Source organism: Clinocottus analis, unplaced genomic scaffold (genome assembly GCF_023055335.1).
Source record: "Clinocottus analis isolate CAN_PGR_092001 unplaced genomic scaffold, fCliAna1.0.p SCAF_7, whole genome shotgun sequence".
Classification (NCBI taxonomy): Eukaryota; Metazoa; Chordata; class Actinopteri; order Perciformes; family Cottidae; genus Clinocottus; species Clinocottus analis.
This window is the reverse complement of record NW_027176229.1, coordinates 21,407,386-21,429,989: the sequence shown is the minus strand read 5'-3', so window position 1 is coordinate 21,429,989 and position 22,604 is coordinate 21,407,386. Positions and strand designations below refer to the sequence as shown.

General features: G+C 42.7%; 1 protein-coding gene across 1 annotated transcript; it reads right to left on the bottom strand.

Moving 5' to 3' along the window:
* Nucleotides 1-6,031: 6,031 nt before the first annotated feature.
* LOC137805460 (corticotropin-releasing factor-binding protein-like) lies at nt 6,032-12,462 on the bottom strand. The gene is made up of 7 exons (XM_068605405.1): nt 12,352-12,462; nt 12,158-12,245; nt 11,117-11,274; nt 9,954-10,164; nt 8,905-9,059; nt 7,288-7,408; nt 6,032-6,590 (listed from the first exon to the last, which is right to left on the bottom strand). The coding sequence occupies exons 1-7, from the start codon at nt 12,430-12,432 to the stop codon at nt 6,436-6,438; spliced, it is 969 nt and encodes a 322-aa protein (XP_068461506.1). The 5' UTR covers nt 12,433-12,462; the 3' UTR covers nt 6,032-6,435.
* Between the last annotated feature and the right edge of the window lie 10,142 nt (nt 12,463-22,604).

Genomic DNA, 22,604 nt, shown 5'->3' with positions numbered 1-22,604 from the left:
ATTAATTCATCACAAGTACTCAGACCTCGTAACAAAGGCATAACTTTGCATATTTACATGAGGTGCATTCTGGAGGAAAAGCACATAGTGTTTGCAAAATACTTCAATTGGTACTTGTACCATACGTCGTCGTGTGTGTAGTTAATGACAGCGGACAGTAGAGGGCAGTATAGGAGAAATCAAAAGGTGGCACACAAACTCCTCAGTGGTGAGATTCTCAGGAAGTAAAAGCTTAAAGTCTTTTATTGAGGTCTGCAAAAGTGTGTGTGGCAGTTCTCATGTCTATGTTCATATACTTTAGATATAGATATGAACCAAATGTATTATAACTGACTAACTACGTTATTTATTAGTCTGTTAAAGTACTTTTTGAGAATCTTTAATTATTGATATTAATCAGTTGTGTTATGTAACTGTTCTTAACTAAAGTGAGTATTTTTCTTTTAATGCCACTTTGTACTTCTATTCTCCTCACAGAGAGAAATATTGTACTTTTTACTCCTCAGCATTTGTCTGAAATTTCCACACAAAACATGTAAATAACTTGTGAAAAATTAAAGTTTCGATCCTGTTCTGTAAATGCAGCTTAACAAGTACTTGGTTGTAATTGGAGACTATACTATAATATATTATCAATACTTTACTTTAAATGCTTATTTACTTACTAAAGTTACACTAAAAATGCAGGACTTTTATTTGTTGTATTTGTACTTGTATTTAAGTAAAGGATGAGGATAGAACCATTAGTTCTAATGTACATGGTCCATGTGGTGATGGTTTAGGTACTTAGGGCCATTGTTTTAGAAACGTACATATTGCATTTTGTCTGTGTGTAAATCAGACAAATGGACTGTAATGAGTACAAAATAACAGCCATGACTGATGTAAAATTAGAATATGCTACAATAAAACCTGCAGAGCAATTCTTTAAAGTCTACAACCCAATGACCGTTTACTTTACTTGTATGTAATGTACTGCAATCATACAAATAATGGACATTTATTTGGACGTAATATCCCAGAAATCCCTAAACTGACCTGGTGAGCAGCTCTGAAAGAGCACATCAAGACCTCCCCCAGCTGATCATCATCTCTATTACACATGACGCGTATAAATAAACAAACAACCCTTTGTTCGGTCACTCTAATGATAACATGATCTGCACTATGAAAGGCCAAAGAAAAGAAATGAATCGTTACACAATCACGGTTCAAGAAAACAACTCCTCTGTGTTCATCAGTTCACTCGACAGTCATTCTCTGATATTATTGCTTTGTCAACTCCCACATACCTACACTTAATCTACACTATTATAAATGTAATCGGCTTATTAGATATGAATCAGTGTGTCAGAAAAGAGCTATTTCACATTTGGAGCTCAACACTCATTCACTGTAAATGTTGCTGTCAAATTGAGGAAAATTGAGGTTTATTATTGTTTCTGTTTATATATAACAGCTGATACTTCATGAAATGATCCTGAATAGATGCAGTATTGTTCAACTATATGTTTTAAAGATTGTAAGTCATGACATTCATACATTGCATGAATAACACACTGTATAAGTAGTGCGACAACAGTGCAGTGTGTGTAATATGTTGTGATATGTTTGTGGTCGTAGATTGAGTTAATGCATTAATGTTAATGACTTATGCAGAGACGAGGTCTCATGGTATCCGTTTACGGCAGCAGGGGTTAGAACATGTTTGGCAGCTCCTGCACATTAAACATTTTCTCAATGTTATTTCAGTACTAAAGAAATGTAATTTGTCACCGTAGTTCACAAACTGTACAGACAGGGTGTTTTTGTGTCTCGCCATCATGACCATTTCTTGATGAGTTGCAGCTGACGTCATTTCCAAAGCAAATTACAGCTCTATCTACTCACCTATGAGGACACAGTCATTCAATCTTTAGGGACCATTAAATGAAATGTATGCCAATCAAAGGCTCACAGCACACAAGTGAATAAACTTGAAGTTGTTTGGCGGCAGTAGCTCGGTCTATACGGACTTTACTTCAGCAAATCAGCTCCCAAGTGGACCCCAAACTGCTCCCTGTGCATTGTGTACCTGCCAACTGCTTCTACAGGATGGGTTACATGCAGAATTTACATTTCCCTGTGTGCTGTGCTTTGTTCATGTATACAAACGTCATTTTGAGTAACAGATCCACTAATTTGTAGTAATTCCGTGAGGAAAGTTTGGTTAGCTGACACAGTGTCCATTATATTTAGTTAGATTATTACTGTTGTTTTGTTCACTTAGTGTGTCCAATGTTATCACCACAAAAAAAAGTTTTTTTAGGAAAACATGTTTTTAGTTAAAATTAGTCTTCTTAAAATACCGTATATAATCGCTTGAAAAGCCATTGGCTGTGCTGTGGACCAGACAAAGGCGAGTGTGTTGTAGTCGGGCCTAATCAGCTGTCTCAATCAGTCTTGTGCGTCGTCACAGTGCTCCTCAGTCTGCTCCAGGTTCAACTTCTGTGCTTTGTATATTCTCGAAGCACAATAGGTGGTCCTCAAAACTTTCCAAACACTTTGAATAGGGCTCTGTAATCACATGGGACTAACAGGGACCAGATCGAAAAGGCAGGAAGGAGCGGCGGCGACAGCCACATCAAAGGTACTCGTGTGTATGGGACCAAACAAACTACAAAGATATGATGTGGAGCAGCCAGTGAAGCCATGTATCTCTAAGTCAGGGCTCGATGATGTACTAGGGAAGACTGGCTTAAAAGCACTGACCAGGCACAAGCCATACGCCCAAATTAAAAGGGAATTGCTTGCCGTTGTTTGGCTGCCACAACGAGGAGACTCCTTTTTAGCGACAACCTTCGCAGCTGAATGTAACACACAAGCCAGGAAATAGAAATTGTTAACTTTTCACATTGTGTTAATCATTTTTGTTCCTGTTTATTCTAACTCCTCCACTGATGTTTATCCATATGCAAATATGTGTCATGTGTACTTTGACCAGATTAAAGATGGCTGAATAAATAAACGCGTGTCATGCCGGTCACTGACTGGCTAATAGTGCGTAAATAACAGTCTCAAACAGCTCACTGAGGGGACAAGTTTCTCAGTGAACGCAAAAGTCGCAGCTGGAGGATCCAACGTGAGCATTTTTAGCATTCAGGCCAGATCCAGTGTGCATCTGATGGCAATGCAGCATCCTTGGTTTTGATTTGGGTCACTTGGCTTGCTGACGGGGGGGTGCGTTAAGTCACTGCTTAGATAAGGCAGATAAGGAATGCTTGTAGCACACTTTCTAACACAATGACCTATAACTAACAGATAGACACATATATGATATAGCAGCTACTTTGCACACGTATCGGAAGGCCCTGTGGCTTTAGGGGTTAGATCCCCACCATGAAGTTTCATTGTTATACAACTCTCCTGTCTATAAGGATGGCTTAGACGATGGTCCATAAAGATACTTGGAATGAACTACAACCAACATACAAATGAGTTTATAATGAAGCAGAAATTGCCTCCACTGTGACCAGTGGCAACTTTACTACTTAGCTGTAAATGCATTAATAAAATTTATCCAGTGATAATAAAACACTTTTGGGGGTCAGTCTGCTTGCTTAATTACTTTTCCCTTTGAGACTTACCAATATTTTGCTCGAAATGCATCACTACTAAAAATGTAAATGCAAAATGTTCCCTTACAAAGCGTTAATAAATGTCATGATATTCACAAAGTACGGTGGTGGAGAATAGCTTTTTGGGAAAATGAGGGAGAGAAAGAAGAAGAAAGTAGCAGTAACAGATTATTCTATCAGTATATTCATTAAACAATCCAGTGTGAATAATTCCTTAAATAAACATAATTTCCTCTTTCTCTTACGTCAATGACTTATGACCCCTTTTTGGTCTGCAGAGTGACGAATCAATTTCCAGTCCACCATCGCAGGCCGCTTAAAGACGCATGCAGAATATTCAAAACGCCTGTACCCCGGCGCTAGAAACAAATATTCAGACTTTATCTCTTTTGATGGCATCCAATATGTGTTTCGTTCTCTAATGAAGACTGAAAATTGTAACACATCGAGCGAAAAAAGACATCCGCTGGTTAATTGAATCATCACGGTTGAGCAGGTTTGAGATTAATTCCACGTAAAGAGAAGATCAAAAGCGAGCCAGTTAGAAGGAAGTCGAGGGGAATAAGAGCAGTGAGGCTTGTGGGATAATCCCATTAAGAGCTGCGCATTCATTCAGACTGAGGATCCAGAGCTGTACAGTATGCGAAGAGATTAGGGCTGTGATGGAGAGGGGTCACAAGCAAACCTGTATTCTCACAGTTTTAGAACATTGTGGTGTATTATTCTGTGCGCTCAGTATTAAGCCTTTTTTAATTATGATTTTTGAGCAATGATCAACCACTATGCATGAAAGCTATTTCAGAGTTTGTCTCCGGAACAGATTGGATTACGAAAATGAAGACAAATGCATGCGTCACTGCTTAATACTGATCGCCAAGGAAATATTTTTAATACATTGGATTGCACCCACACTTGCATTGTATACACACGTAATGCAGCCGGGTATAGCGATGACGTCCTCGAGATCTGAGATTAGACGTCATTCTTCTGGAATATTAGTTTCCGTCTGTTCATGAATATTAACATTTCTATGTGGAAACAGCTCACTTGCTACCACTGAAAACAACTTTTAATGTTCAAAGTTCGTCTGAATAGCAGCATAACAGGGATTTAAAATTTGTTTTACAACTGTGTGTGTGTGTGTGTGTGTGTGTGGGGGGGGGGGGGGGGGGGGTTATCCGAGCTTCGCTGTGCTTTGTTGGCCAGTCGTGCATGCTTATAGTTAGCTAGCTAGCTAGATATATCTCTAACTAGCTAGCTAGCTAACTAGCTATATATCTATCCATCTATATAGATAGATATATAGCTAGCTAGCTGTATATCTATATAGATATACAGCTAGCTAGCTAGCTAGAGATATATATGAGCTGATAATGCTGCCGCCAAGCAACGGCATCGACTCAGAAGTGTAGCATCCGCCCCCTGGATCCAAAACCAATTTGCTCCGTCTGCACTTTGGCTGTCGTTTGCACTGTTAGTGTTGTTAGCGGCGCACCACTCGCTCAGCCGTCGCCTTTGTTGAGAGCCGTTGTGAGGCAACAGAAACGCGATCCCTAATTAAGTACAAAGCACCTTTTAATGAAGGGTAGCCAAAGGTCCACAGCCAAGCAAGCAGCTCTGTGAGGCTGTTCCTGTTATGGCACCGAGGTGCGTTGAGCTTACTGCTGATGTTATCACGCTGAAATGTTCACAGTGCCAAAGCTAACATACTGATGTTCAGCAGGTTACCTCCTTCATCATCTTAGTGTCGTGAGTTAGCCTGATTTCCTAATGACCAATACAAAAAGTAGACTTGATGATTATGTTGGATTCAAATTTATGGAGTCGCCAACGTTATTACGATTCATCCTGAGGGGGACGTGAACGTCTGTAACACACGTGTTGACATCATGCCAACATTTCCAATAGTTGTGGAGATGTTTCACTTAAAAACACAAGTCAACGTGGAGGCGGCGCTAGAGGAAGAGTCAGAGAATCACCGTAGTCATTAAAGTCTATTCTCTATTAATGTACTATTAATGTCTATTTTCTACAGTATGGCTGTAGAAAATATCATGCTAATCCAATAGTAAAGATATTTCAGTCTAGTCTAAAATGGTGTCGCCAGCTTTGCTAAGTAAATAAAAAGCTCAACTCATTGTGATGTAAATGTGGTACATTTTTGCTAATGAAATGAAAATATTTCTCCTTCTTGATAAATAAATGTTAAAGCCCCAGTACCACACATTTACATCTCGTCTGGTATTTAGTGTTCGACTCGACAAAATGACACAACCACGTTTTCAGACCTGTGCTTCTGGTTAAAACAAACACCGAGTGAGCGTGTTGTTCTATAATGAAATGGAGGAAAGCTCATCAATAAGGCAGAGTGACTCACAAAAACAGAACATTGGAAAATGTGCTTCATCATGCAAGTCATATTTATTTTGAAATTGTCAAGGCAATATAAACACAAGCGAAAGCAGACTTTAAAACCTCCCAAAGAATACTGAAACTGATGCAAACGGAGATCACAGAGGTTTGAATGCTCTTGCCAAGAAATATATAACGGATCCCAGATATTCTCGACAAACGACTACTCAGAAAACAATTAAATCCAACACCCTGCATATATTTGATTTCATTCAAATAAATAACCTATGATCAAAGCGGACAACGTAAGGACACTAAATCAAATTATTTGGCAAAACAATACAAAATATGTATTGACGGCTCTGGTCAAACTGGTGTATTTACAGAGAAATGGATGACAGAGTGGACGTGTGTGTGTGCGTGTTTTATAGTGTGTGTCTGTGTGTGTGTATGTGTGTGTGAGATCTCATTCCACAGAGCAGAAGTTATCCAGAGCATTCTCTCGGGTCTTTGGGAGCTCGCGTTGCTCCAGTAGTCGGTACTGGAAGGAAACGCGGTTGATATAGTTCCCACTGGACACCAGCCTCACCACCGAGTTATCACATCCAATCTTCATCTGGGCTGCAGGGAAAACGAGAAAAACAGATACTTTACACTGGCCTAAATACAGGGCAGCCTTTGTTCTCTGGCTGGCTGGTGCCTGTGTCTTTGTGTGTGTGTGTGTGTGTGTGTGTGTGTGTGTGTGTGTGTGTGTGTGAGTGTGAAGGGCACAGAGAGCACGGTAAATCCATTGCAATAGGATAATAAAATTGCAGTTCGTCGCAAATAAGTCAAAATTTATAAATTGCTCATTCCAATGTTCATAAAAGATCCTCAATATCATCTTTTCCTGTGTTTTTGAAATACATTCCCGCAAATATAGGAACGTATTGGTGAAAATTAAGATCTAAAATGCAATTCGCATGGCAAATATTATACCATTAAAAGGGGATGATCTTATATTTTCTTATTTTACGTATATATTATTGGAAGTACATCCTCACCATGAGGACCATGCTGCTGTTACACTGTGGTGAACACGGTTTTGAAGTGCATGGACTTTAAATTGTCAACACACACTGTGAAATGTACCAAACTGTGTGAAATAAATCTGCAATTTCTGGCAAACAATATCAGCTAAAATAAATAATAGTGAGCCAATGCTCATAATATAGTACAACATAGTATAATATAGCCATTGTCCAGTAAAAGGAGTGAGATTTTCTCCTGTTACAATACAGCTTCACATCGGAGGGAAACAGAACGGGCTCAGACTCACCGAGCCCAGTGAGGGAGAAGCAGAGGTCAGCCATGGGGAACATCATGGAGGTGTCCACCCCGTTGCCCCCCAGCAGCTCCACATAGTCACCTGACCCCGAACAGCCCGCCCACAACTGTCTCTGTAAAAAGGAAGTAAACAACAAAATATTCTGGTGCTGAAATGCAGCAGTTCATGTATTACATCGGCATTTTAAAGTGCCATGTTAATGGCAACTTGTGGTTTTTTTTGGTTGTTTTTTTCCAATTTGCAGTTTGGGTTGTACGTTGTGTAGACTAGCACATGCAAGCGCTTACATTTGTTATAATAATAATAATAATAAAGAAATGAGAAGAAAGATTATAAGCTATGAATCAACCTGCCAAGTTGCAGTACAAAATGTCCTCGCTTTATAATTTTCCTATTAGACATATGTGTGAAATTGTCACAATTTGCATATTAATTACTGAGTTATGGGGAAAAAAGCTTGTTTTTTAGGTCATAGTGACCATTGCTCAATAAACTATCAGTTCATTTTGGATGTTTTCTGCCAAATATTATGAAATTTCCTCTGAGTTACTGAGGTATGGGACCGACGGCCGCTGGTGGAGGCAAACCAATTCAAGATGAAAGGAGATTCAGGATTGTGCCGTCACACAGGTGTTTTCACTTTGCCTAATTAGACCTCTCCATGGACGCTGATCAGACTTAGTTGCACCTGTCAGAGCAGCAGCAGCAGCTGACCACAGCGTCTCTCAAACACCTCGTGGGTCTGGTGGTTTTTGGACGACTATGTCGATTTTATTTTTTAGGAAGTTCACTAGCGATATTTTTCCATTACGATACCTACGCTGGGAACATGAAATAAATAGCTTTGTCACAAACGTGAGAAGTGGCACGGGCGTTTTCATGCTTTCTGGTGTTGTTATGTTATGTTATGTCTATTTATGCAAAGAACCAACACCCATGGGTGCAGCAACCCATTTGGTCCCTGTTACAAATGCAATGTAATCATTGCAGGTCACAAGCGAGCCCTCTGCCAGGTTTCCCCTCAACCTGTGTGTCGCGTTATAACTGGCTTCCCAATTTAGCATTATAAACATCTAGCATTATAAATATCGAGCATTCTAAATATCTAGCATTATAACATATAGCATGCTAAACATCTAGCATGCTACATAGCTAGCATTCTAAACATTTAGCATTATAAACATCTAGCATGCTAAACATCTAGCATTATAAACATCTAACTTGCTAAATATCTAGCATTATAAACATTTAGCATTATAAACATCTAGCATGCTAAACATATAGCATTATAAACATCTAGCATGCTAAATATCTCGCATTATAAACATTTAGCATTATAAATATCTAGCATTATAAACATCTAGCATTAAAATTATATACATGCTAAACATCTAGCATGCTAAATATCTAGCATGCGTCTGTGACGCCAGTGCACTGCGTTTCTCAACCGAAGTCTACATCATTCGTTCATTCAAAGAGGACTTTCAGTAAAGCGAGAGTACGTCGCCAATGAGAGGTTTCTATAACTGACGTGTGTGTGTGTGTGTGTGTGTGTGTGTGTGTGTGTGTGTGTGTGTGTGTGTGTGTGTACACACGTGTGTGTCTCACCTTTGGGGTGAGTTCATTGCTTTTGGCCTGCCCAAGGCTCAGATCTGTCAGTCGGATCTCTACGGGGTAGATGATGGAGAAGCTGCAGTTCCTGCGCTGGTGTGGCATCACCATGGTGAAGCTGCCCTCTGGACTCTGAGACATGATGTTACAGGCTTTACACACACACACACACATACACACACACACACACACACACACACACGGGGAGAGAAACTCATTACTGACACATCATGTTACAAATTGGACATGATCAAGGCTGACTGCGGGGAGGGGACACAATTAGGGCAGAGCGTGGAAATACAATTACATTTCTGATGACAAAGATGAGAAAATAACGACGTTTGAATTGATAACAGTATGGTAGACGAGACGGGCACCGGCGGGAGTCGGAACGGTTTACTCCCGCCGACACGTTGTTCATTTAGAAACATGTTCGTGGCGAAGGAGCCGTGCCAATCGGAGCTTAGGAGAGAATATTAGAACACATATTTGAATATGAGATTAATGACTTTTTACTGTTGTATGTGTCATTATTATTATTATTTTCACATTTTTAGGTTGGTAACTGTCACTTGCATACAAAGGCACTTAGTGATCAATATATAAATGCGACCTCACACATTGGCCGGAGATTTATGGCAATTCCCTACAGATAATCCATTTAAACTCCTTTTTTTTGTGTGCCGGTGCTCTTTCTTTATCCGTCTTTGTCTCGCAGCTTGGCTGTGATTGTTACGTTGCTTGACACAGGGCTAACACCGTGTTTGTCGAGCAGCTGGAAAACAGGTGCACGCCTCTCATTCAATCCCTCCCTGTCGCTCTCGGCCTTGATTAATGCTCGACCACGCGCGAATGTCCATGAAGAGCACACATGCGTGGTTCTAAAAAAAACAACACACACACATAAAAGTAAATAACACAAATCACATCTCAAACACAACGCATTGGAGCTCGTTGGGTTTTTTCGTTGTTTACAATTCAACTTTTTATGGATGTCATGTCGGTTTATTTTGCTTTTCAGCCCTCTCGTGACGTCGAGGACTCACGGAAGGGGTTGTGTATCTTCCTGACGGCGAGGGTGAAGCCGCTGTCGGGGCTGTGAATGCGAAAGAAGATCATGGCGACGTTCTGAGAGGAGCGGCTGGAGGCTCCCGGTGCGGTGGAGGAGCAGTAGTCGGTGTAGCGCTGGTGGAGAGGGAGCTGGTGGTCCTGCCTGCTGGGGAACTTCTCTCCCTTCAGGACCCAGCCGTCAAACATCTGTAGGAGGACAATCGTAGTTTCTTTACTTCACCTGCAGAACGGACGCAGCTCAAGTTAACACTGCGATCACTAATTACAAGTCTTGCAATTAGATTTAATCCTAATGAGCAGCTTTCTGTCATCAGTGTATGAATGTGTCTGAATAATGGCATGTAGTGTAAAGTCATATGAATATAGCTTTGTATGAAAATCCATATTTACTGAATTAATCAGCATCTTTCTGATGTCGGTCTTGTGTCTCATAAGGTATTTTCTGGTGTTTCTTGTGTGCTGTGCACCTTGTCTGTTGTCTGGAGGATGTTCGTGACAAATAGATTTCCCCACTGGGGATTAATGTCTAATTCTAATCTAATTACACACGTTTTTGATTAGCAAACAAATTCAGATTGAGTTTAAAAGGCACCTTTTATGTCAGGTGTCTTCTTTAAGGCTATGAGTCCAATCCAGTTTACAGCACAGCGTCTACACTGATTATATTCCAACAACTATAACCCAACATGGATTTATGAAATTAAATGTACTGTGTTCCAGAAAGATGATGTGTGCTGTTTGATTATTTTTGCATTGTTCTCCCGCTAAAGAGGGACTGATCCGTGCAGGTCGACCCAGGCTGTGACCCCAGTCCCTCCGTGTGGTAAAAGTTGATTCCTGCCATGCCTCTTACCACTTTGGCCCACATGAAATGACTCTGCACTGTAACTGGCAGGCTTGGCTGCACAACTAAAGCCTTCCCACACATGCTCTGAGTAATGTGACCAATGCACAGAGGATCCGGTGGGGTGTTTGGCCCTTTTGAAACGCCGCCTTAACGCAGCTTGGCACCATTTTAATCAAACAGGAGGCGATGAAATAGAAATTGAAAAAAAAGTTTGAACTTCCCGTCCCCCACTCACAAAAGGCGGGTTCGGGGGCGTGGGGGTTATTTAATGTTTGGTGAGATGGAGCCAACCTTGATGAAGTCTCCGGCGCTGCAGTCGATGTTGACGTCAGACAGCTCCAGGCTGATGACCTCGTTGGGCTCGGCGATGATGAAGGCGGCGCAGGCCAGCTGCGGCTGAGACGCCACGAAGGTGAAGTAGCCGTCGGTGGCCAGCATGTCCAAACATCCTACAAAGCACACACACACACACACACACATACACACTTATTCACAATGACAGAGGGGGAATTCACACAACACATCACTCATCTGTTGACCACCAGTCAACAGGGACGTGGTGTGATCTTCACGGCTCCGTCATGAACTCACAGTGTGATTTCATAATCAGCTTTATGGTCAAACACAAGTCTTTGTAGTTTTTTTTATGCTCAAACGGCGGAGCTCTTGTGGCTCTGGGGAGTTTGTGCCAAAATTAATAATTACGTGTTCATTAAGTCAGCTGGTAGAGGAGTTTTTCTAAAAATGTTTGCTCTTTGATTCACTACATCTAAATATAGCTGCATGTACGTTCATGCGTGTCTAGCTGGGGTGAGGGGGAAAAAATCGATACAGCATAGTATCGCGATATTTTGCGTGGCGATATTGTATCGATGCACGGAAGCCGAGTATCAATCTTTTATTTAATAAATTCAAAAACTTTTTGGTCCAAGAATAATAAAATCTATTTATTTTTTTTTGACAAAGTTTTCCTTTGGGGATAATTTGCGGTTAAAAAAAAAAAGGTAATAAATCGCAATACTCAATGTATCGCAGTATCGTGATAATATCGTATCGGGACTTAAGTATCGTGATAATATCGTATAGTGGGATTTCCACCCCTAATGTCTACTACCATGCACAGTACAGTTGTATCTATGGATTGATTAAGTGATTTATTGATTCTGAAGTTCCTGCTGGCACACTAGATCTGCAATGAACATCTCTGCACCGACTGTTTTAAAATCCATCACTTAACACACTTTCAATTATGCAAACGGTCCACTTGTTGTTTGCCAAGTCCTGTGAGCACAAGCACTGAACTAAAGCCATAGTTTATACTGCAGCACTTACTGAGAGGTCGGCGGAAAATAAAATCCTCTGATTCTCTCTTCTGGTCCAAACTGAGCAGAGAGTATAATCCATCTGCAGCCTCGTTGTCCTGAGTGAAAACAACGGAAATGGAGTTTTTTTCTTCTTCTTTTTCTTGCTGTAACTCGCGGTAAAACTTTCAGAAAATGTATTGATCATCAATCAAAATGCCTCACCTCAATGTAGCGACTGAGTCCCGTCCTGGAGGAGAGGGAGACCAGGAAGAGGAACAGCTGTGCGCGCAGAGCCACCGACATCCTGAAGTGCGTCTCTCGGTAAAGTGTTTCCTGAAGCGGAGGAGGGAATAACGGCGCTGTGTGAGAGGTGGCGGCTTTTATAGCAGCGCAGACACACACACACACACACACACACACACACACACACACACACACACACACACACACACACACACACACACACGCAGGCAGGCCGACACCAGAGGGTCACTCACAGGCACCGAGTCGTGCGCCCTGGAGACTCATTTCCATCGTGGGTGTGACGATCTGAGCAGTATTATCCCACATGTGCTTGGCTCTGTGTGGATTCATCATTTCAATCAAAAGACAAAACGTCAAGCTGCCAAATTGCCTCCACATCATATTGCTTGGAGGTCGTTTCATTGTGCGGGGCAATTATTACATTATGATGGCACTGAATTCAGATGGAAATGAAGCTCATGAGAAAGAACACACAAAAAAACAAATTGCAGTTTTTAAAAAAATATTTTTTCTTCTTCTTTCGTGATGTATCCATCTTTATCTAGTTGAGTTTTCCCTCTATTTTCCTATGTCTCTCTATCTAATATTGCACAAAAATGTGGATTTCCCATGTTCACATCTTCTAAAAGATGAATATTTGGAGCACACATGAGCACATAGCCCGCAATGACCTGGGTTCAGTTTCCCAACAGCAGGAGCTCACTCAAAATAAAGCACCGTGCAGTGTTTGTGAGGGAAGTGATGGGTCTGAAGGTCAGAGAGTCGGCTTGTGACTGCAGCCTCACTGGCCTGTGAGGTAACAGGTCCAACATCTGTAGATCTTTGCCTCGGAGCAAACGCTGACTGGGGAGGGAAACCTTTCTGATGGCACTGACGCTGGACTAAGTCACCTGTCAATGTCAATACCCAGTGTGTCTCCATCACAGCCGGAGGAATCACCGTCACAAACAATCAATCATGGTCATCTGCAAAACAGTCAAGAAATCTCACAGCACGACTTTCCAAATGAACCACAAAGTTATGTTTATAGGAAAAACATCACAAAGGAGTCACTTCACAACACTTTGGCACGCAGACACAGATCCCTCGAGTCCTGTGCTTGTCCGACCCGTCAACCACCCACATGTCCACCTATAGTCTGTTCATTTGTCTTTCATTTGTACAGCCACAACGGAAAAGGATCCAAATCGAACACATTGGCTTCGTTCTTGTGCTGCTGACGCATGTCGTTCACAAGTAATGTGTCTCGAGGTCGTGAGGGGTCGTCGCACATCTCCATCTTACTGGAAAAAGCTCCAGATCCTGGACGCTGTTGTTTTTTTAAGGAAGGCAAAACAAAACTTTTACAGAGAAGCAATAGAAAGCATCCTGACTGGAACATTAAAAACGTGGGTTGGTAGCATCAGTGACATTGGTGACGAGAGGTCTCTGCAAAGGAGATGAAAGACACCCTGCTGCCATCTGGCAAACCTTACAGACGTACAGCAGCTGCTGTTCCACGAGAGCAGCTCCTCGTGAGACTCCTAAGTTCATCATCCACATATAATATAGTTAAGTTGTACTTTAGTTTTTGTGTGTTTTTCCTATGTAGCATTTTGCTGCGCAGCCCTGTTGTACAATGACGATAACGTAACTTTGTATACGACTTGTTTTTCCTCAACTTCTCCACTTAATCTCCCTCCACTCATGGAGGAAACTTAGTTTCCAAACCAAGAGGTGAGAGCAGCTGGATGGATGCGGTGGCAACAAAAGCTACTCGACAAAGTCCAACAGAGACTTCAGAGAGTATTTAGTGTGGAAAATCAATTATGTAGTCAGCAGGTTGATAATATAGTTTTGCTAAAGTCGAGCACACGCAAATAATCACACAATCAGACCGGGTGGTTCGCAGCACGGGGTGATCTACTCCTGGTGTTTCCATTATTTTGGCAGTGACTTGTTGTAGACGTTCACAATACTGACACTTGTTTAGTTACTCGACCAGAGATCCACCTGCTCCACCTGCAGAGAGCATTAAAACAGCTGTATTCAAAAGCAGAGTATTAAAGACAACTTGTGACAAAACAAGAGCAAACTGTGGAGAACACAAAGAACCAAAACAGTCCAGAATGCTTCAGCAAAATCAGAAGAAAAAGAGAGAAGCTGTGATGCAATCTGGTTTGTAATGACATGGCAAATTCATTTAGATGCGACTAATCGTTTGTGTCCACGCCGCCTCTGTGGAAAGGTCAAACTCAGATAGAGATGGCGATCATCCCGCCAGCGTTCATTCAGCCTTTTCAGCCCACTCTTGCTCCCATTCATCTGAAATAAAGAGACACTCTGTGTGAAACTCCGGACCCGCAATTATCTCAAGCTAACGACGGCTGACATGTTCTCCGAGTGATGAAGGTCTGAGATGCCACACACAGGGCGACACACAATGAACATTATGGAGAACCTTTGATGACCTATTCGAGGTGTATTACTTTCATTTAAAAGCCCACAGTGGGCAGCGGTGATAATTAGTCTTTGTGTTGAGAAGATGTCTGAAGCTATTAGCCAGGGTCTCGCTGCTAACGCGTGCAGCGCTAATGTGAACGACAGCTAAGGAAGAAGGAAGTAGAAGCGAAACACTCAGAGAGAGAGTGTGTATGTGTGTGTGTGTGGTCTCATTGTGCTACAAGTGCCTGTCCCTTGGCGATTACACACAAAAGCTGCGATGTGTGTGATGTGACGCTGTGATACATACTGTAATTGTTTAAATTCAATTTATTTAATGAATCGATGGATTTTAATGAACACTTAAACCCACAGAATGACGAACAGACACACACATATGCATTATGCTGGTTTATTCACAGACTTGACCTCCTAATCCAATGTAATATAATCCCTGCATATTAATGACACGATGGATTTAAACAGAAAAAGCAAGAGTGGCGGATAACATCAAACACACAACGACTCCAAAAGAATGTGACAGCGTTCAACGTAAAAACACATGAATATTAAATCAGCTGTTACAATCAGTGATTTTAGTTATGGGGAAGAAAAGTTGGCAAATGTTCCTGCAATGAAATGATGTCTCATTTTAATATGATAATTCATTCAGGAAGCTTCACTTCCTCACTATTGAAATAAATTCAAGTGCCAGCTGCCTCACCAATACAGAAGACTGCAGCACCATCTGCTGGCAGCTGTTGGAACAGCCATATATATATATATATATATATATATATATATATATATATATATATATATATATATATATATATATATATATATATATATATATATATGGTCCATGTGTGGGCTATGGGGTTTATATCTACTCAAGATATGCACATGAAATACAAGATATGCTCATGAAATACCAGGTATGCACATGAAATACGGTTTATTTTTCAATGCCACTGCAAGTAAAAGTCAAGATCCAAACTTAGAAGATTCTTTCGAATGCTCTCGCCGAGAGACCGAAGCAGCTCATGAAACCTTCAGGCGCTGTGGTGTCGGGCCTCTGCGTCTGGGTGACGGTTGGCTCGGCCGGCCAGATGCTACCGTCGCCGCCGCCGCTCCATGTGGTCAGAGTTAAACCACAGCGATGGTTGATTCCAGACATTAGCATCTTAACCCTGCTCCGTATCCCAGCATGCAACCTCCTCCTGCACACCTGCTCCTTGGCAAAGATAGCACGTAGCTAAGTGTTTTTGCCTTGTGGCTCATTGTGCGTTACCCCTCTCTCTCTCACACAAACACACACACACAAACTTGTGGTGGGGATCTGTCCGTCAACACAGCGGTCCAGCAGCGGCTCCACTGCCTGACTGACCCATTCATCTCCTGCGGCGGCCGTAATGAGCCGGCCCTCCCCGTTTGGACCGGCCTGACAGAGAGAGATTACTTTAAAGTCTGCATGGATTTTTTGTTCTCCCCTCGTCCCCTCCTCCCCATTCCTCTCCCCTGAAAGTGGTTAATTCAAAGTGCATTAATGAGGAGCGATGGATAACACACTCTTCCTTTAATTACCTTCCAGTGGAGTTCTTCGGGGGAGGCCTGGTGACTCCCATCTGATGCCGGCCGCTGTGTTTGCTCCTTTTATCGCACACATTTTGTAGTGAGGACGAATTACAAGTCCTATAGACTCGCTCTGAATTCAGGTGACAAATATCAGGATGCAAACCTCTTTTATTCAGTCATTCTTGAGTGTAAATATTGTTAAATGTCTAACACACACTTTCCTATGTTCACCTATTTATTGGCGATGTCACGGGACAAAACCATCACTCTCAGACGGTATCGATATCGCTTGAGATGTGGGCTGATTTGGCCGAGGTACAGAGCTTTGGCCTCGCAGCGATGATTGATGGCGCATGCAGAAGATGAGAATAATTCTACTGAATAGTATAATTAAAGAGCACACTGTGGAATAATTGTCCTGGAGCATCAGGGGACGTCTTTCCTTTCAAGGAAAACACAACGAGACAGACTGACGCAGTGAGTCTGTCTCAACTTCTAAAGGGCCGAGAGAGTTGAACACATAAGTCCTGTCAGCGTGGAGTGGAGGAGAACCTGCTGGGTTCAGGATCTAGAACCACTTCCATGTCCTTACAAAGTCTCAGGAGGCTCCCGTGTGTAAACGTCAGACTGGTCTTTCAGAAATCATCCTTCCAGCTGCAGGCGGTGACCGTCTCCAATTACCGGAGACAAAAACAGCTCAGTACCAACCGCCTCCTTCCATCTCGGGGGCTCCTGTCTGATGCTTTTATCCATGTCAGTGTCAGGGGGCTGAGGATGCAGGCGGGGGAAGAGGGAGGAGGGGTGAAGGAAGAAGAGGAGAAGAAGGAGAACATGAAAAGAAGAAGAAGATGGAAAAAGGAGAAGAAGGATAAGGAGGAGCAGGAGAAGAAAATGAGATGGAAAAGAACAAGATGGAAACAAGAAGGAGAAGACGAAGGAGGGAAAGAAGAAGAAGGAAAAGAAGGAAAAGGAGAATGAAGAGAAAGGGGAGAACGAGAAGAAGGAGAAGAAGATGGAGAAAAAGGAGAAGAAGAAGGAGAAGGAGGAGAAGGAGAGGAAGAAGAAGAAGAAGTTAGAAAAGATGAAGAAGATGGAAAAGAGAAAGATGGAAAAGGAGATGAAGAAGAAGGAGGAGGAGAAGATGGAGAAGATGGAAAAGATGGAGAAGAAGAAGAAGAAGAAGAAGAAGAAGATGTCAATGGTAGACACACCATGAGGATTCATACAATGACTTTAAAAAAGACAACAACAAAAATGTTCCTCTTTGTTCATAAACGATAATACTGAAGTGTTCCACTCCCTCACACGGCCTCCTTGTAGGAGACCGATCTATTTGATGTCCTTGAATGACAGCAATATATATATATATATATATATATATATATATATATATATATATATATATATATATACATACAAATTCTGATTCATTTTCATTAGTTTGGGTGCACCCCTGGACTCCGTAGCATGTCTGCAGGTGGGAGGGGCCTCATGTCCGCAGGTGGGCGGGCCTCATGGCTGCAGGTGGGAGGGGCCTCGTGTCTGCAGGTGGGAGGGGCCTCATGTCTGCAGGTGGGCGGGGCCTCATGTCTGCAGGTGGGAGGGGCCTCATGTCTGCAGGTGGGCGGGGCCTCATGTCTGCAGGTGGGCGGGCCTCATGGCTGCAGGTGGGAGGGGCCTCATGTCTGCAGGTGGGCGGGCCTCATGGCTGCAGGTGGGAGGGGCCTCATGGCTGCATGTGGGCGGGGCCTCATGTCTGCAGGTGGGCGGGCCTCTGGCCTCTGACACTCAGTGAACGTGTTCCTTCATCACTCAGCCTCCGCTGTGGTCTCATCCAGCCTAATAAACATTGATTAGTCCGCACAATCAATGCGCTCAATGACAATGATTCAGTGCGCTGTATAAATGTATCGACTGCAATCAGCTGCAAACAAGCAGCCCTCCTTTTTCATGCATTCTCTGCGTTTTATTAGCCGTCTTTTGATGGGACAATAACTGTACGCTTCTCCGTCGAGTTAACAGACATATTTCATTAAGTGCTACCGAGATGAGATAAAAGAAGAAGAAAAAATATATATTGACCATCTGTCTAGATTTTTTTTGTATAAATAATTGCATGAATGACTAAAAAAAAAACCTGCGGTGCTCCCGACAGCCACCAGCAGGTGGCAATGTTTAGCTGCTGTTGGCGTCAAAGTACAGAGTCTCATCCCGAAGAGATCTTTTTTACACCTTACAGTGACTTTGACTTGTCCACGAAGGCTTATCATTAAATTACAATAAGGGTGCATGGCTCAAAAGAGGAAATATAGAAGAACAACTGTCGGATAGTACCAGTTAGCCACCTGCATTCAGGTGCAACATGTGAAAACACACATATCTATGTCAGTCTGGGTCGAGGAAAAGTTTTTGGGGAATACCGCCACACACACACACACACACACACACACACACACACACACACACACACACACACACACACACACACACACGCACACACACCTATCTAAAACACCATCTAAGATCCGGAGAACAGCCGCACTCGCGTGATCTGTCATATCATCTTTCACGCAACAGTTGAACTGGAGGAAGGAGGAGAGAAGTAGGAAAAAGCCCCGACGTGGAACGCGCGTAACTTTGGTTCCCGCGTGCGCGCGGTCCACGCATGGCCGGGTCACGTAATGAATGTTGATCAAGTAGAAAAGCCTGTTTAATCAGGACGGATCGCTGTGCAGAGGTGGAGAATGTCAGAGAGAGCAGGCACAGCTGCTTAGTGAGGAATCCAATATTGACTGTCGGGATAAATGTCCTGCATATTCTCTCATCTGTCCCAGGGGCCGCGGTATTATGCCTCTCACGTTAGCGCGCCTAATTGGATTAAAAATGGCTTGTTATTGGGAGAAAAATGAGGGAGAAAAACTATCATGATTATTGCCTCTCAACAATGTTGGCTCCCAGAGCTGAAGTAATTGTCGAGGCTTCGCGAAAATGTCAACAAAACAATACAAAACATCCCGGTTCACGCGGAAGAAACGGCCGCTTTGATGGATGGAGGCAGATGGAGAGAGAGGCGCGCGTGCAGGCCTCGATCAGCGGCTCTTCCTGATACAACACGGCTAAGAAATGTGTCTCATCAACGTGTAGCATTCATTTGCCACATTGTATGTATGCTCAGATTGTGTGCGTGTGTGTGTGTGTGTGTGAGTGTGTGTGTGGAGGCAGTATGCACATGCACGCATGGCTGTGAACGCATGCATGAACAGGAGTGAAACAGACAAATCCATCAGATGTCCGCTGGGTGTTGGTTTGTGTACCAGGAGCCATTAACAGGAAATAAATGCCCGACGCCATAAAGCTGACAGCGTCTCATTCATACTGACACTCAGCTAAATGACACATAAAAGCACTGATGACATCATCATTAAATATTGATTCTAACGGTGCTCCAAACAGGAAGGAGAAGGAGAAGGAGGAGGGGGAAAAGAAGAAGAAGAAGAAGAAGAAGAAGAAGAAGAAGAAGAAGAAGAAGAAGAAGAAGAAGAAGAAGAAGAAGAAGACATATTCTAGATGAGGGGGATTTTGAGGAGGAAAAAAGGAGTCAGTGGCTTCTCGTGGGAGAAAGATGGACAGAGGAGAAGCAGGAAGAAGAAAAAGGGGAAGAGAGAGAGAGAGAGAGAGAGAGAGAGAGAGAGAGAGAGAGAGAGAGAGAGAGAGAGAGAGAGAGAGAGAGAGAGGTGAGGGCTTGGGAGGGTAGCAGGAGATTTAGGGCTGAGGCTCAGAGCAGATGTTCTCGTTGATGATGATGGATGCGGCTTGTTGAGATGCAGAGTTGTTATCATGAGAGGCTCTCGCGAGCCTCCTCGCGGCGCACTTCCCTCCCCAGATGTCACCGCGCGCGTGCACGCGCACGCGTGTCACGACGATTGGAGAGCTGAAATGAGCAAGCAGACACTAACACGAACACCTACTTGGTTCTCCACGAGGAGCTTTTGGGCTCAAAACATGATTTTTGGAACGCAAGTTTAAAAAAAAAAATCCCTCCGCAGTTTAAAACTCAGAGTGATGACGTCACCAGATGAACAGACGCACGAGCTGCAGCCGAGGGACTGGTTGAGCTCAACTTCCCGTCTCGAGCTCTAAATTGGATTAATTTGAAGCTTGTTTCCCCTTTTAGAGACATTTTATGGCGTAAAGCACATATCACCAAGGTACCACACATCACCGAGGACACACACGCTTTAAACACACACACACACACACACACACACACACACACACACACACACACACACACACACACACACACACCCTGGCAGCAGCTGGTGCTGGTGTGTGTGTCTATGTGTGTGAGTGTGTGTGTGTGCGCGCGTGCTGAGTGGTAACCTGCTCTCCACTCTGACCAGATAAAAGGTGCAGGGCAGAAACACGTCGGTAATTGATTGCTAATTAGTTCCTTTGTTGTCGTCCATTGTGTCCTGACACAGCTTTGCCCCCGGCTGTCTATTCACCAGCAGAGTCTGTTGGAAATCAGCATATATCCAGACCATAATGAGACCGAGTGATGGAAGCACAACAGGAGACATAGGAGCTGCAACAGAGGACATGGCAGTGAAAGCTGGATGTTTTCTTCTTCTTCCTCCTCAGAAATCATGCCGGAATAGTCTCATTCCAGGATTAGTTATTAATCTATTGTGTTTATTTTGCAGTGATAATTCCCACTAATCAACAGTAAAGCTGTAAGTGAGCCAGAGTTAGCCAGAGAGGCTCATTCCTCTCTGCTGTCCCATGGCCAGATTGTTTCATGGCAGCCTAAAACTGTAAAATTTCCAAAAAACATAATGCAAATCACGAGGTAATAAACGGCCCATATATGTGCAGCTGCATTCTGCTTTACAGTATCGTGGTGCAGGACTCTTCCATGCTAGATGCTATACCCACATCCTCTCTCTCTCTCTCTCTCTCTCTCTCTCTCTCTCTCTCTCTCTCTCTCTCTCTCTCTCTCTCTCATCAGTGCATGAGAAATTACCTAATGAGGAATGGGTCGCACATTTCCACAAACTCATTAACCCGCGAGCGAGTGAGACTAATTGCAGCGTTTGGGTAATGTGGTTTCACATCTGTTACTGCGGCCCGGGACGCGGGGAGAGGAGTGAGCACCGGGGCTGCTGCAGGAGACACACACACACACACACACACACACACACACACACACACACACACACACACACACACACACACACACACACGCAGCATGTCACTTTGGCTGTGGCTATAACGGCTGATCGACTATTGTCACGCAATGTTGTGTAGTGACATGCCTCTGCAGGGAAGCTGGGCCACCTGCAATCATTCTGATACACACATATATATATATATATATATATATATATATATATATATATATATATATATATATATATATATATATATATATATATATATGTTGTGTAAGTGGATCGTATAAGCAGTGACTTTGAGTTGTTGACCATCATGAAACAAATCATTAAAAGAAGAAAAATAGATGAAATGTATTTGTGTTCTCTCTGTTTCCCAAAAGATTTCCATTCATTTTAACATTCAATGTCAAAATGAACGGGCTGCTATAACAAATGTCCTGTAAAGAAAAAGTTCAATCGTTCATGAACAATTTGATAACCTGATGTTTTATCTTCCATCACTAAATTACACATGGACAAATAGTGTTCTTTCTTAATTATCCCTTTCTTGCCAGTCTGTAAATTAACACAGTGTGGCCTGTTTGTTGTGTAGCAGACATGTAATTACAGTGTTGTGCTCGCTGCAAACAGCTTGGGAAATACACAATGCACAAACTGCCTTTTGTTTTTCTATCGCATGTTGGAAAACCTCAGGCTATTTCACTTAAGTTAATTGCGTGAAACAGAAACACACACACACACAAACACACACACACACACACACACAAACACACACAAACACACACAAACACACACACACACACACACACACAAACACACACACACACACACACAGAGGAATAACTAGTTTTTCCAGGGTCTTGACTTGAGTTGGTATTTTCAATAATTCAGTGCATTACTGCAAACAAATTTATGTTAATAGAAAAGGTGGGAACCAACTGTTTAATATGGGGGAAGTAATATACTTTTGTTAATTATGATTAATCCTTTGTTTAACCCCCCCTGCATTGTTACAGAAACTCCAATTATAAGTTT

Bases quoted from the DNA above. Each gene is read 5' to 3' on its own strand.
- LOC137805460 (XM_068605405.1), bottom strand. From the start codon at position 12,432: ATGTCGGTGGCTCTGCGCGCACAGCTGTTCCTCTTCCTGGTCTCCCTC. The intron at 12,246-12,351 runs GTGAGGCATTTT...GTTTTCACTCAG, and splicing joins GACTCAGTCGCTACATTGAG to GACAACGAGGCTGCAGATGG. The intron at 11,275-12,157 runs GTAAGTGCTGCA...TGTGCTTTGTAG, and splicing joins TATTTTCCGCCGACCTCTCA to GATGTTTGGACATGCTGGCC.